The sequence below is a fragment of the Corvus kubaryi genome, unplaced genomic scaffold (genome assembly GCF_017639235.1).
Source record: "Corvus kubaryi isolate FWS band 111438036 unplaced genomic scaffold, C.kubaryi_AGA036_p1.0 37382, whole genome shotgun sequence".
NCBI lineage: Eukaryota > Metazoa > Chordata > Aves > Passeriformes > Corvidae > Corvus > Corvus kubaryi.
In genome coordinates this window covers 4,410,304-4,426,330 of record NW_024581124.1, presented here as the reverse complement: position 1 = coordinate 4,426,330, position 16,027 = coordinate 4,410,304, and the positions used below count along the sequence as shown (strand labels likewise).

The 16,027-nt window shown below is 48.3% G+C and overlaps 1 protein-coding gene across 1 annotated transcript; it reads right to left on the bottom strand.

Moving 5' to 3' along the window:
* Positions 1–292: 292 nt before the first annotated feature.
* On the bottom strand, positions 293–15,985 carry FOXN4 (forkhead box N4). The gene is made up of 9 exons (XM_042034714.1): positions 15,893–15,985; positions 6,564–6,727; positions 5,617–5,726; positions 5,394–5,528; positions 5,118–5,245; positions 4,295–4,391; positions 3,981–4,188; positions 2,766–3,125; positions 293–2,123 (listed from the first exon to the last, which is right to left on the bottom strand). Exons 1-9 carry the CDS (start codon positions 15,973–15,975, stop codon positions 1,873–1,875), a joined length of 1,536 nt encoding a protein of 511 aa, XP_041890648.1. The 5' UTR covers positions 15,976–15,985; the 3' UTR covers positions 293–1,872.
* Between the last annotated feature and the right edge of the window lie 42 nt (positions 15,986–16,027).

Below are 16,027 nucleotides of genomic sequence, written 5' to 3'. Positions count from 1 at the left end.
ATTGTCCTGAGCTGGGCCTGGTGCCTGTGGCACTGGGCAGCCCCTTCCCTGTGGCACAAGACCTGTTTGGGGTGGGGCAGCTCCAAGCATCCCTCCTGTCAGCCTCTGTCCCCACTCCAGAGCTTTTCGAGGCATCTTAGAGGGTTCCAAGAACAGAGTGACACGGTGGAGGAAGAACTCTTAGAGTAAATACCTGTAAACTCTTGCTCTCCTGGAGGATTTGAGCCAAGGATCCACCTTCAACTTGGCCATAGGGTCTGCAAAGGGGAATGAAGCCTGGGAAAGCCCAGCATGACACCAGAGGAGGTCTCACAGGGACACCAAGGCAGGCACCACACAGCACATCCAGAATGCCCCAGGCATAGTGCTAAGAAATATTTATTTAAAAAAGCAAAGACATCGTACGTGACACCAGTCACAGCAAAGGATCATTAATCACATTTGACCTTGGACAATAAATTAGCACGTGGAGCATCGTGGTGCCCTTTGGAAGAGGTTGCCAAGGAGGGGTGTGCTGGGAGGAAACAGGCACAGATGTTTCCAAGCCCCTGATCTTCATATTTTCAAGCAAGAAAGTGCCCTTTGGGGCCACTCCAGCATCCTGCACCCTACCCTCCAGCTTTAATCCATGGATGGGTGTGGGAGAGAAAAGCCTGGGAGCACCTGGATACAGCACCGGGAAAGTCTCTGAATGCACAGGAACAGACAAAACCCAAGATATAAATATCACTTTTTTGCTCACAGAGGTATAAGTAGACTAAATGCTAAATTCCAACATATTCCAGATGTTTCATCCCATTATTTGCAGTGTATGTTAACAAGGACAAAGCAGGGTTTGAAATTTTTTTTTTAAAAGCTACATTAGCCTCAGGTTTTTTTAGTTAATTAGCAAAGACTATTATGAAAGGTACAGTGGCAATATTTGGTCTCTGAATTTTTAAAAAAGCATGAGTTTCACAGTATCAAAAGTGCTTATTAAAGAAATATAGTGTAAAAACTGTGATAAGGTGGTTGTGGTTCTGATGGTGAATAATTTAGTGGCTGTAAAACAGGTTACTGCAGCATTTTACAAATTGAACAGTGCTCAGTTCACATAATTTCTTTTCATAACAATAAATATAAATAAATTTACAAATAGTAATACTGCCTAGCACAAGAATAGACAGAAGCACAATACACAAGACTATAAACAAATCTATTTTTTTAAAAAATCCTAAAAAGAGGCGTAATTCCTAAAATCCTCTAGCCAGTGATCAGTTTAATAGTTCAGTAGTACCACTTCCTTCAGGGGTGAGGACTTTTACACATCTAGATACAACAGTGGTCTGCTAGGGAGGTGAGTTTTCCTTTTTTAGTGTTTTTTCTCCTTTTTTTCCTACCTCCTAACAATAAATTAACAACAGTTACATCAGAAAAGTGTTAGTGGTGCAAATGTCTCCAGGAACTGTGGGAGGTCTTTGTCCAATTTGGCAAATTAAGAAAAAAATGACACACCGGGGGCACAATCAACCAACTTGGGGCTGGCCAGCCCCTTGGCTCGTGGTGGCTTCTGTGACAGTGGTGACACAGCAGCTCCACCACGGTGTAGAATAAATTGATTTCCCTTAACTGGGTGCTTTTTAGCTCAGTTACATTCCAGTGGAAGTTCCTGCTGCCTTCCAGGTCCTTCTGGAGAGCTTCCCAGTCCCACAACACAAGTGTCCGTGCCCTTGCCATGCGGGAAAAGTGGTTCTACCAGTCCCAGCTTGATTTATTTTGGCCTCACACGCTGGAAGCAGCCAACACATCCCAAAGCAGGACGAGCTCTTGTAGCTTCCCGGTCGGATTTGAACCATGGGGAAGAACCGTCCCTCGGGATCTGTGGTGCCAAGCTCAGAGCAGAGGGATGGGTTTGTTGCCTTGGGGGTTCATGTACTGAGCAGCTGCCACATTGTCCAGGGTGGTGTAGGTGGTGTAAAGGCCAGTGACCTGCAGGTCGGAGAAGGAGCGGTCACTGCTGCTGGACACGGGCGTGAGGCCGGGCGTGCCCAGCTCACAGTCGGAGAGATGCAGGGGGGAGTTGCTGAAGGCACCCAGGGTGTCCAGGCTGAAGCTTTCGTCTTTCATCTCCTCCCAAATGTTCCCTGGAAAAGATGGAATCCTGCTCACAGCAGCACATCCCCCACCCTCGGGGTGCTGGGTGGGGTCAGGCAGGGACTAAAGGGCTTCACCCAAAGGGTGGGACCACTGTGGTGCAAGGGCAGCAAGTGTGTCTGAGCTCCCAAAACCTGAGATTCCAGACCTTTCTGGGCAGCAAGTGTGCCTGATCCCCCCAGATCCTGTGATTCCAGACCTTTCTGGGCAACAAGAGTGTCTTTTCCCCCAGATCCTGTGATTCCAGACAGCACCTCTCTACCTGTGCTCACCATACACCCAGGACCACGTCAGGCATCGCCACAAACCGGGGAAGTTCTCCTTGCACAGAAGGAGAACACCAAGGCATGGGCAGAGCTCTGTTTTCCCAGGGGCAGAGAGATGTGGTGTCCCAAATCCAGCTGGACACCCCTTCCTCCACCCCCTGCAGTGCCTGCACTGGAGCCAGGAAGGTGCTTTGCCATCCCACCTGGCACAGGGACAAAATCCACCCAAGATGTCAGATTAGGATGCCAACACCCAGCACCAGTTTTTAGCTCAGCCCCATCCCAAACCATCCCACTGAGGATCCTGGTTGGATATTCAGAGATAACACAGCCAGCTCTGCCCTCCCCCGGCGCCTTCCCCCGTACCTTGCAGGGCGAAATCCATAATGCTCGGATCCAGAGCATCCACCTCCGTGCTCATGTCCACCGCCACGTTCGGGAAGTCCGGGGCGCGTCCCATGGGATGGTGGGGCAGGGGGCTGTGGCTCATGTCGGGCAGGGTGTGCAGAGGAGGCGTTTGTGCAGGTGCTGGGGAGTTGGGGGCGAGGCGAGCCTGGGTCTGGAGCTGGTGGTGCAGGGGGAGGGACTGCAGGGACAGCGTCATGATGGGCTGGGGCTGGAGCTGGGACACGGAGATCCGGCCCAGGGGGGGCCCCTCGGGCTCTGCCTGTTTGCTGGGCCGCCTGCAGCTCTCGGGTCTGTCCGTGATCAGCTTGTCCAGCTCCTCTGCCCATTCCGAGGAGGAAAAGAGATGCTTTAACCCATTTGATCAAGCAGGGACTGCCCATAGCACAACCACACATCTGTGCCATCAACTGACTGTCACCGTGTGAGACCCAGCACAGGCTGTGACCGTGCAGGGAGCAAAGAAAAGCCACCTAATTCCTTCCCCAAATCCACTTCCATGAGAAATGATCAGGAAACTGCAGAGCAGCCCAGCCACCCCTGATGGCAGCTCACCCCCAGCTGCAGAACTCTGTGCTCAGAGGAGCACTCAGAATTCTGTTTATCTGCCAAGTAAGTACAAAAAACTCCTGACTGTTTTCAGTGGCCCTTTTGCTTTTAAACAAATAATGTGTAATTTATCACTGACTGCACGTTACTGATTTTGTAGCAAAAAAACTCCAGTTGATTTTGGCAACACCGAGCTCCTGAAAGCTTCCAAAAGATGTTTCTTTATAAAAAAGACGTTTTATAAATAAGAAATTTTATAAGTATGAAATTTTATAAATAAGGGGGAAAATGATAAATAAATTAAATATATAAATAAACATTATAAATAAGAAATTTTATAAATAAGGAGGAAAATGATAAATAAATATATAAATAAACATAATAAATACATATTTCTAATAACAGATATTATAAATAATAATAATTTCTATTTTATAAAGAACAAAATGTCTTAGGAAAGGGAGACTTTTGCAGGCAAGAAACAGCATTAAAATGCAACTCTATGAAGCGTGCATTAAAATGTGACTCGATATTAAAACATTCCTACAAACAATAACCCCAGAGGCAGCGGAGCCCCGCAGGGAATGCCGTGGATGTGCGGGATGGGGTGTGGGATCCCAGCCCTACCTGGGTTCGCCATGCTCCTGTGAATAGCAGCCAAATCCTTCCTCTTCCACTTCTGCATCTCCTCCTCCATCTTGTCGATCTTGGCGGGGTTGAGGGCCCACAGGCAGCCCTTGCGGGAGGTCCCGCTCAGTTTGTTCTCCACCTTCTCAAAGCACTTGTTCAGGGACAGGTTGTGGCGCACGGAATTCTTCCACCCGTCGGGGGCTGTCTGCAAGGAGCAGGAAGGGGTTGATGGAAGCAGCTACGGTGTTGGGGAGGGAGGGGGGAAAGGGGCTGGAATGTGGTGCTTTTCCAGCCTGGGAATGCTCAGGTACCTTGAAGTAGGGGAAGTGCTCCTTCATGAAGCTGTAGATCTCGCTCACGGGCAGGCTCCCGGTCTTGCTGTTCTTCAGCGCCATCGCGATCAAACAGCTGCGGGCAGGGAAACGTGGGAATGGCTTGGAATCATGGAATGGCTTGGGTGGGAAGGGACCTTAAAGCTCATCCAGTGCCATCCCCTGCAACCTTCCACTAGCCCAGGTTGCTCCAAGCCATGTCCAACCTGGCCTTGGACACTTCCACGGCTTCTCTGGGCAGCCTATGCTGAGGCCTCCTCACCCTCACAGGGAGGAATTCCTTCCCAGTATCCCACCTAACCCTGCCCTCTGGCAGTGGGAAGCCATTCCCCTTGTCCTGTCACTCCATGCCTTCTTCTGCTCTAGCAGCCTTGGACTTCTTCAGACACAAACAGCTGGGATCCTGGGATTTCTGTTCCCAAGGGCTCAGAAGTCACAGAATCATGGGATAAGCTGAGTTTGGAAGGACCCACAAGGGTCATCGAGTCCAGCTCCTGGCCCTGCACAGCACCATCCCCAAAGAGTCACACCACATTCCCAAAAGGATTGTCCAAACCCTTCTTGGGCTCTGCCAGGCCTGTGCTGTGACCACTTGAGATTTTACTCCTCTTTTGCTACTCCTATGCTGCTCTCCAGGAATTATTTTGCTTGTTCACTCCTGCTACCCTCAGAGGCAGCTTCCACAGAACCCCTGGATGGATGAGGGGATTTTTGTTCCCTTCCAAAGGACTCAGACACCCCTGCAGTGTCCCAGCCATCCTGGGACAGGCTGTAGGCAATGTGCTTCCTGCTGCCCACTCACCTGTAGGAATAAATGGGCTTGGGATAATGCTTTGGATGCAGCTCCTGGGCAGAGTGGGGAGCCAGGCGTGGCTGGGAATAGTGTGGCTGTGTCCCATAGGAGGTGTTGTAGATTGCTGCTGGGTTACACTGCGTGCAGAGGGAAAAGAAGGGAGATGTTGGACGCAAAATGTCCGTGGGTGTGTAGGTTTAGGGATAACTTCGGTTTTCTTTTAAAAGACATCTAGATTTGATCTTGGTAGGTACTTCACGACAGACAACAAGCACATACCAGTACCTGCTGGGGGTTCTGGGCCAGGGCAAACACCTGCTGGGAGTGAGGAGGAGGAGGATGAGGAGGAGGAGGAGGGAAGAGCTGTTGCTGTGTTTGCAAACCAGGGGACAGCTGCCCACCCACAGCGTAGGGGCTCATCTGCTGAGAGAAACACAACAGGCACGGAATTAGCAACCCCTTGTCCCAGGAGCTGAGGCAATAACGAGCCATCGAGGCCTGCTCTTACATTTGCTCCATGTGTTGAGATGGAATTGAGGCCCAGGATTCCCTGTGGGAGGCTGGCCTGGACGTGGATCATTGCTCCGGGTGTCGAGTGCATCGTGCTGCCCACAGGACCTGGCACGGAGAGAGGAAGGCAAGGAATGCTCCCATGGAAGCACAGTTCAGGAAAGGGGGCTGCCACCGGGTGCAGCTGAACACAGGGAAGCTCTGGAGTGGAGAATCCCACTCCATCCCACTTTCCATCCCCAGAGGAGCCAGAGCATTTTGCAGCTTGCCCAGATGACATCAGCTGCTCCCAAAACTCGTTAGGCAGAAGATGAAAGGTGGCAGCTGTTTAACAGCCCACGGTGGTGACACAAGCACTGGGTCTTACAAAAGAGAAACAACACATTCAGCATTAGCTGTGCTCCTGGAGGATTTGTGCTCTCAGGCAGGCGGGGTGACACGCTGAGCTCTCGCTGTGGAATGCCACAGGGAATGATGTGTGTTTACCTAAAGGATGTTCACAAAGGAAAGAAAGGAGCTCGACCAACACATGCGGCTGCATGAAGGAAAGAGGTGTGAGGTAAATGAGGTGCTCTTCGTTTTATTAATGTTGAAACAAAGCAGAATGATTAATTACCTAATTTCCTAATTTCAGAGCTGTTGAAAACCTCTAAAATCCAGGACTTAAATACCTCAGCCCAGCAAGGCACCAGCAGCTGCACTGAGCAGAAATTCCCATGGGATCCAAGGGTTGCCAGTGCTGGAGCTCTCTCCCTTTAGGAATGAAGGGAAGGCACCAGCAGAGCCCTTAGAGAAACCAACAGGCTCCAGGTCTTTGGACAGGAAACAAAATGCAAAGCACTTAAAAGGAATCCACTGACAGGAAAAGGGCGCCTGAGGGGGAGTGGCGGGGACAGGTTGTGCTGCTTAGGGAGCAGTTATTCCCATTTCCCATCCCAACAGTACCTGTCTGCTGGAGCATGGCATTCTGGGCCCCCAGGCTGAAATCCATTCTCCCACTGGCCATCTGTTGGAGCCGAGGCACATCCACAGAAGTCAGCCAGGACAGGGACTGCAAATCCCCCGGGAGCTCATCCTCACTCAGCTGGGACGGGTCTGAAGCCAGGAGTCTGCAAAGCAGCAGGGAAGGTTAACAGGGAGCAGGGATGGTGCTGTATTATCCCTGGAAAGAGATGGCTGGGATGGCAAAGCTCCTGTAGGTCAGTGGGAAAAGCACCAGGCTGGAATTCTGTGTCCAAATCCAGCTGTGCCCTGCGGTTTCACAGCTGGTTATTGACACCCTTTACCTGCTCTCGTGTTCCTTTGTCCAGTTTGAAACATTTTGGTTAAGAAAACTTCTTGTGGAGCATTTGTAGGGGAAGGAGGCCCAGGGACCCAGCAGAGAAACTACCTGGAAATGAACCCAAACTGCTTCCTAATTTTCACATCTGTCAGAAATTTGCACCTGTTTGGCTTTGATGGGGAGAAACCTGCCAGGACTTTGAACCTGATTGTTCTGTATTAACCCTGAAATCCAGAAGGAGCTTGGAAGGAGCTCTGTGCCCAGCTCCTGGGGAATGTGTGTGCTGCTGCTGGAACACCTGGAGAAGCTTTTCCCAGCCACTGGATCCTGTCAGTGCTGGCAGATCAGCAGCTGCTCAAAGAGAACTTCACAGACGGAACTGCTGACCTCTTCCATCCAGACACGTGAAGTTATTGATACTTAAAAAACCAATTTTTAGGCAGTTTTTGACAGAGCAAAGGATCAGAATGAAAGGTTTGGCACTGGAGGCACCGTATCTGCCAGGCTGCCTTTAGCAACAATGCCAGGCACAGCTGTGACAGGCTGCTTGTGGTTTAAAGCTCTGCTTTTGGCACCTTTTACATGCTCCAGATCACCTGTTTTGCTTTGCTTCTGACAGAGCGTGTGGTACAAAACGGGAATATTGGAATATATTTACAGTACTCAAAAATTCCTGTGTGGCCCAAACTCCCCATTAGAGTCAATAAAAGAATTCTTGCAAATGAAAGGCTAAATTAATTAATTTATGTGGAACACTATTCCAGGAGTCACTGGTACCTTGAGGAGTAAAGCAGTAATTAGGACGTGTCAGGAAGTTGTCATTAGACACCCAGGGTAAACCCAAAGGGATTCAGATGCAGGAAAACACCTTTATCTCTCAGAAGAACGTACTTTAGTTGGATGCAGTTGATTTTGCTTTCAAACCCAAGGCTTTCAAGAGCTCTCAGAGATGTGTTAAAGTGGTGTCTGCTGCTGATGCGTGTTTGCTGCCAACTGATGCTGCAGAAGCCTTAAATAAATCTGGTCTCTTGCTGAAGCACCTTTTATGTTTTACACGACTCTAAATCAGTTTAAAAGAACAGGGCAGAACTCCTGTGCCTGCCTGCCCTGGAGCTTTTAGCTCCTCTATTCAGGAATTCCAGAAACACCTATCAAAGCTCCCCGAACCACTACCGGGGAGATCTTTAAAGCAGAATGCCATTTGTTTGCAAAAAGACTCTGAAAAGAAGAAAAGGGGGAAAAATCAACACAGGACCAAGAGCCAAAAGCTCCAACTCTAGCCAAAAACAACCCCTCTTCAAATCTCCCTCCCAGCCTACCCCGTGCTCTCTCTCCTACTGTAGTTATAGGGCAATAATTAGCATCGCCATGGTTACGCCCTTCAGTTATTTTGCGAGGCATGGGGACTTCAATCCATTTAAAAAAAAAAAAAAAAAAAAAAAAAAAAGCCCATCAGGTGACGGCTCTCCCGGCGCGGAGATTGGCTGGATTGGAAGAAAACAAGGGGCATGAAATGATTTGAAAACTGGGCAGGCTCGGGGTCGTTTGCAACAGTTGGTTGCATGGAGGGGGAGCCGCGGGCCCTTTGTGCGCCCAACGCCCGCCGCCCGCGGCACGTGGCCCCCATTGTCTTTGGGGACCCCGCTTAATTGTCCTGCCCCGGCCCCCCCCCCCTCCGCTCCTTTCTTACAAACCTCCCATTAATCTGCCCGAGTGACAGGCGACACACAACACACGTCCCCTCGCCATCTGGCACCCCGCGCCCTGCCAGCGCTGCGCGAACGGGGTCAGCGCCCACCGCGCTCCGCGAACGCCGCTGGCAGCGCCCGGAGAACGGCGGCTCCTTCCTCACCCTCACCCGGGATGCACCCAGCCCGCGGCTCCCCGGACAGCCCGGGAGCGGGGGAGGCCGTGGGAAGGTGGAGCTGGGTGTCCCGCTCAGCATCTGCCCTAGGGACACGAACAGGGGGCAAGGAGAAGGGCTGGTATCAACTGAAAAGTTGATATCGCGGTCGTGAGGCTCTGTTTGAAACAGATATGAAGATGCAATAATATTTAATAACTAGACAAGTGTGTAAGACAGCTTTCTCCAAGTCAGTGGTCTTCCCTTCCCTTCCCTTCCCTTCCCTTCCCTTCCCTTCCCTTCCCTTCCCTTCCCGTTTGAATTTACAGTTCTTTTAAAACCACCTCAGGCTGTTCACTATGGGTTGGGTTTTTTTGTTTGTTTGGGTGTTTTTTGGTTTTTGTTTTGTTTCTGTTTGGGTTTTGTTTTGTTTTGTTTTAATGGATTCACTAGTTATCAGATTAACATTCAGTTAATTATGGGGGGGGAGGGGGGGAAGCATATTTAATCAGAATTACATCCCTGCCCACAGCAGAGGGTTGAAACAAGAAGATATTTAAGGTCCCTTCCAACCCAAACCATTCTGGGATTCTGCGATTCCATGATTTGGTAATTCTATGATTCCATGATTTCAAGTTTAAGGATTATTCTTCAGGCTGCCTTCAAAACCGATGTTGAGATCTCACATGTCTTAAAGAAGGTGAAACTTTTAAAGAATGCCCATTGCTGCCTGGCTGAGGTGTTTTTAAAGCCCGGGGATATTCTGTAATGTAAACCCAGGACACGTCCCAGGCCACAGGCTCAATGTGTGCCCTGCTGTCAGTGAAGAAATTCTAATTTAACTGCAAAAAAGAGCACTGGAATAACCAACGTTGTCATCTCCTAGGGTCCAATCTTCCTGACCTGAAAATTCCCTGTGCCGAGACAGCTGCAGATCCATGAGTACGTGTTGGAATATCAGGTGGGATTGGATGCTGTTCCTCACCACCACCCTGCTTGTCTCACGTTGGAGGATAAACTCCAGGAGGATAAACTCCAGGAGTCAGAGCTCCTGCCTTTGGCTGGGTGTTCACAGCCCCTGGCACAATGGGGCACTGTGGTAAAAGCAGCCTTTCAGTGCATGTAAATGAGATAAATAGTGATAGGCTGTAATTAATGCGCTGCTGAGCCTCCCCTGCTCATTCCCAGGGCTCCTGGAACAGCCATGGAGCCACTGAATCCCGGGAAGGGGAGGGTGCAGTCCCACCAAACCTGTTGCTAACGTGGTGTTATTTTTCAAGGTGTGGTGAAATCACCCAACTCCACTTTTACCCCTCTGCGTTCAACTCTCTGCAGGAGAACACCCCCTGCCTCTAGAAAGGGATGAGAACCCAGAGGGTGCTGAGGATTTAAGTCCTGGTTCTCCTGTGTATCCCAGGATGCTGATCCATAGATTCTCCTGTGAAAAGTGCCTGGAAAAGTGGAAGTGGCACGGAAATGCTCCATGGCACCGTTAGTCTTTGCTGTCTGCTCTGCAGTTATCTGCCCAAAATATTTATCCTGTCAGGGTAATGCTGGATCAGGAACACCTTGGAATGAGATCCCTTCCCAGATCTGATGCTGGGCTCACCTGGCAAAGTTCACCAGAGCCTGCCAGCAGCACAAAATCTTCGCTTACAGCTACCTGAAGGTATCTTTACCTTTTTCTCCCCCCCATCAAGAGCATCCTGCTGGCACAGCATGGAATTGGAGTCATTCCTGGCCTCACCAGGCAGGAATTTAACACCAGAGCTGGATGTGAGTCTGTACTCACCAGTGGGACTCTGCCACCTTTCCTCAGGCTGAGCTGTTGGAGGGAGCTGGATCTAAGGTGGTTCCTCACCTCAGGAACCACTGCCAGGGGAACTATCCATGAATTATCCACCTCCACATTGTGTGGGATGGCGAACTCATCCCTGGAGACTGTAAGGACCATCTCCTCAACAACCCAGTGTGTGGTGACAACTCATCACCTCCATCCCAAACACAGCCAGGCCAAAACCCTGCAGCTGCATTTGGGATATTTCATAGTTTTAAGTCTCAATGGACAGGCTTTTTTCCCATTCCCAGCACTGCCACCTGAGTTTTTAGCCCAGGCTTAGGTGACACAACTGCTCAACCAGCAGGAGGAATTGGGTGATAGGTCCTTAATTAGCTGTTTGCAATGGTTTGTCCAGCAAGAGACAATTGGACACGAAGAATCCTAAGAAAACCTCTTCTGGAAATGGTGATGAGAAACTGTTTTCATTTGTCTGGGATTACACAAAGTCCTCAGGACAAGCACAGAGAGTTCTTCTATGCAAGACAAGGAGAAGGTTTGCACTGTGACTCTCCAGCTGTGTCCATGTGAGAAGTGTCCTGTGTTCTACTGAAGGGTTCAACTTCCCCATCTCCTTCAGCTCCTCATTCCCACTGCTCTGCTCCTTCCCTTTATGCCCTTCCCCTCCCATTTTCCTGCCTTTCAAGTGCTTTTCCCCCCACTATTTTCTGGTTTCCACACTCATAACCAGCTGCCCCTTTCAGCTTGTTTCTGCCCCAGCTCCTCTTTGGCTTTACCCAGCTGCTCCCAGAGGTTTTGGTCTGTGATTCCTCCCTGAAGGCACAGCACACACCCAGTCCCAAACCATCATCCCACCCCCTCCCCATCTTCAACATCTCTGAGTTATTTCTGGCCTTGCTGGAAATCAGAACAGAAATTAAGCAGCTTTCTAGGGACAAAGAGAGTCCCTCCTTATCAAGAAACATTGGATTATCAGAACCAAAACTGGTGAGGAAAAAGCAAATGACATTAACCTGGCAGGTGTTGCTGGCCTCCTTTCCTTGCACCATGCTGGACTCTCTGAAAATCTCCTGCAAAGGCACTTGGCACTAAGAACAGGCTACAGCTGCACTCCTGGAGCCTTTTATCCATCCCAGCTCCACATTTGACAACCCTCATTACACCAGTTTGCTGTGGGATGAGTGGAAACTGGGTTACAGTAAAATGTGTAATACTTAAACCCGAGAGGAAATGAGGGGTGATGGCAGCACTGCACCCCCAGGCACTCATTCCCTGCTCTGCTCTAACCATCCCTAGGCTGGGATTTGCCAAATGCAGCTGGGATCTGACTCTGGAACCTGTTTGGTCAAAAACCCCAAACCCAAACAAACCAAAAATCAGATCTGTGACCGATGTCAGAACAAGCAAAACGTGCTGAAGTACCAGGCACTGCAGGAATGTTATGTATTAAAAACAGGACCATGGTCTGACTGGAAACTGCTTTTTCCTTGGATCTTGCTGTTCATTAGCACTGGAGCCTTGTGTAGGTGTTACTGGAGTGTAAAGGGAATATCAGCTCTACACCCTGTCCCTGTGCAGGGTTGTCAGAACCCCCTCAATCTCTGGGCCTGCAGCAGCTCTGCTTCCTGCCCTTGTCAATGGGTGTGACGAGCCTCTGAGATCCCCAGGAATGCTGGAAAAGTCCCAATTCCCTTTCCCTTTCCCTGTTTTGGACAAGCACCCTTTCTGAGGGATGAACCCGTTCTGGTCTCCCAGGAGCTCGAGGTGCTGCTCCAAACCGGCCCTTCCCAGCTCCGCCATCACCGCGGGACTTTGGGACAAGCAGAAGGCCGCAATTTTTTATTCCTCCAGATCAGCACATTTCAGGAGTGCTGAGGAAACAGTCGTGCTAATCCACTTAAATCAATCCAGTTTGACTGATTCCTTGGAGGTTTCTCACTTTTTTTTTTTTTGAAAGAATGAAGCAACTCCCGTGCTGGAATTCCTGAGGCACTCGGAGTCATTATCTCACTCCCTGTCAGACGAACACACGGGAATGTCATGGGAATGGACACTGGCATTTTCTCCAGGAGCAATTAGGGTGTTGTTAGTGATGCATTTGTAACCTTTTGTGTGCACACTCCCTCCCTCCCATCCATCCATCCATCCATCCATCCATCCATCCATCCATCCATCCATCCATCCCAGGGGACAGAGATGTCACTTCCTCTCCAGAAACCCCAGTGCAAAAAAAACCAGGTATGAGAGCACCACTTAGAGCTAAAATGTGCTCAAATTCGAGATTTGTCACCTTTTTCCCCACTGGAATGCTGTCACATCCAGAATTTATGGATTACAGCAGCCCTGTGCTTCTTAATCTGATTTTACACTTTATGGCAATGTAAAGTAATTACAGCAAAAACTTGATCAGACTAATGAGCTAATGAATATAGACAATTTTTTTAAGAATCAAAAGGACAATTAAAATGGGGTAAAGGACACTATAATCCACTAATATGTTGAATTATTAATGATTAACACCTTTTGATCAAAAATAGATCTATTTAAAGCTTAATTCCTGTTCAACATATAGAGAATGCATGGCAAGGCCTTCGAAATGCTCCACAAGGCTTCTGGCAACTGGAAATACACAACAACATAAGAAAATAGAAATGTGGTCCCGACAGCAAATATCATGGGATCAAATCTTAAAATCAAAATGATGGATTTCATATTTCAATTCAAAACATTGCTGGAAGACCACAGCGCCCAGGAGCTGAAGAACCTGGTGATTCCCAGGAATCAGCCCGTAGATCCCATGGGAAAAGCCTTGAGCCTGCTCCTAGAATTTGCACAGCTCTGTGCTGAAACAACCACAAAGCTTGTGGTCTGCCCGTGCTGTGATTTAAAATCCGAATTGAACTAAACCACATTAAATTATTAATTATGATTAACAGGGATAAAGCCCTGAGGGTTCAAAAACGCCGGTGCGTTACAATTCTCTGCTTTCGTTCCCTTAAATGTGATTTGGGATCATTAGAAATATCTGCCAGCCCTCTGAGGATGAATATATTGAATATGGTGGTGTTTTCTGGAGGAAGCGAAGAGAGGCAGCTCCTAAAATAAAGAATTACTTTGCATTGCAGCCGGGCAGTGACAGCACCATAAAAGCAGGCAGTGGAGGAGATCTGATGGCCTTTAATCATCCCTGTGCTGTTTTATATCCCACAGCTGCACTGGTGGGAGAGATATTTGCCTAAAATCATTTCTCTGGGGTGCAAAAAGTCCTGGGATTTCTCCCAGCAGCAGCCCAAGCCTCATCACCACCCCGAGCCACGACAAATTTACTGCATGTGCTTTGGAGCTGCACAGTTCAAAGATCTGCTGAAATCAGGGATTTTTTCCCCCACATTTCTTTTACAAAAAAAAAAAAAAAATCCCAAAATCCCAAGTTTTCCAGCTGTAAGCATAATCTGCCTGCAAACTGATGGGTGTCTGGGGGTTTGATCCCCTCCCTTCCCAGCCTTTCCTCCTCGCAGCAAAGCCGGGGCTCCTCCAAGTCCAACTGTCCCATTGAAAGATTCCAAGTGAGACAGAAGAGTATTCTCAGCACAGCCCCAGCCTCCCACTCGCTAATTGGAGGCCATTCCCCCATTTTGTGGAGCCTTGATGCTCCCCCATGGAGAACTCGGGACTGTGGGTTCCAGTCTTGGACTGTGGTGACAGCAGGAGAGTAAACAGAGCTGATAGAATTTGACAGGTCTATTCTTTTCCTAAAATCATTCAGTCTAAAAGATTTTCTTTTACATAATCCAAAGTGTTTTCTCATGAAGTAGGACAAATACTGCTCTGCATTTATGCTGCAGTTCAGATTTTATGCATTTTTATCAGAATTTGCCACTATTAAACGAGGTCGAATAATTCGTTTTAAAGCCGCGGTAAAGAAATCGCAAGTGGGTGAAAAACTTTAGAGAGCTGAGTTCAAAATGTTTCGTGGAGAACCCAAAGCTGGTTTTTAAGAAGAGGAAAGCCAGAAAGTTATGGGTTTTTTTTAACTGCAGTAAGATAAATCCTATCTTTCTCCCCCAAAAAGCCAGTTTTTTTCCTGCAGCTCTGAGTTAAAGAATACTTCTCTCCCTAAAAAAGGGGGCTTTGTTAAGGTGCTGAGTTCTGAAGATTCAGCCTTAAATCCACGTCCCCAGAAGTCCCTCTCACCCACACCCTTCCTTAAATCCCGAATAATTTCTTCACCAATATTTACGGAGCCAAGAAAAATGCCCAGAGCAAACAGTGCCTCGGTAAACAGCAAAAACAGAGCCACAAACCTTTTACCCCAGAGGCTGCAGGGACTATAACAAATCCCTTGTTGAGCTGCAAGAGGCTGCGCTGCAGCGTTTGCATTTTGAATAGAGACAGGCTGGGAGAAGAATACCTGCAGCAGCCCCAGGAAAGGTTGCAAACCCCTCAGGCTGGGAGGAAGGAGTCTCTCAATGCTCATTTTAAAGAAAAAGAAAATAATTTTCTTCTGGTTTGCTCTGTGTTTGTTTTTTTCGTTTTTGGTTTTTTTTTTGTGAACTGGGATGTGTTGTGTGTGTTCTGTATTTCTTGGAGCTTTGCATCATGTGACAAAATGTAACCTAACATAACCCAGGGCTCTGTAACTCATGCAGAACCCTCCTGTAACCTCTAACAATGCTTTGAAATGATAAATGGAAGCACGGTGGTGCAGGTAAATTAAATTACGAAAGGCTCTTGGCAAAGCCAGGTTTGTTCCCACCCATATTAAAAGCCCTTTGACGTGTCAGTGCTTTGGAGGGTTGCACAAGTGCTTGTTTTAATTCAAAACTCCTCCAGTGTCTCTTGCACTTGTTCAGTCTCTCCATGACTGCTCCATAACAATGCAAAAAGTGATCTGAAAGGGAACTTTTAAATTATTATGATTTAATGAGAATATCCTTCTCTGGCAACGCTTGCCCAGGACAGAGAATTTAGAGAGAGGTCAGCCCAAGGTCGGGGAGGTGTTTCTCAAATACAGGTTAGTATCAAAATCAGAGAATCATAGAATTATGGAATGATTATGGATGTAAAAGACCTCCGAGATTATCAAGTCCAGCCTGCACCCAAATGCCCCCATTGTGAATGCTTTAAACAGCAATGTTCCTAAATAAGGAATGCATTGTAACCGCTCATCAGCTTAGAAATCTTATTTAGAGTGGGGAAATAATGCAGATAACTTTAAAAAAAGTAAAGAAGAGGAAGAAAAGTGGATTTCTACATGCTAAAGGGATTTTTTAGGAAACAAGGAGGAAGCAACGGGAGTGGCCAGCTGTGCCAGTGCAGTGCACGTTTTTTTGAAACGGAGAAAACCTCACCTGTACTCCTGCGAGGGGTGGTGGTTTTGCCCTGAATTCCTAATGATTCCTGACATTATGGACGGGATATCACTCTCTATCATCTCCTGGGAAAGCAGCAGAAGGCAGCGGTCAGCAGCAGTAGCTATCCAGCAC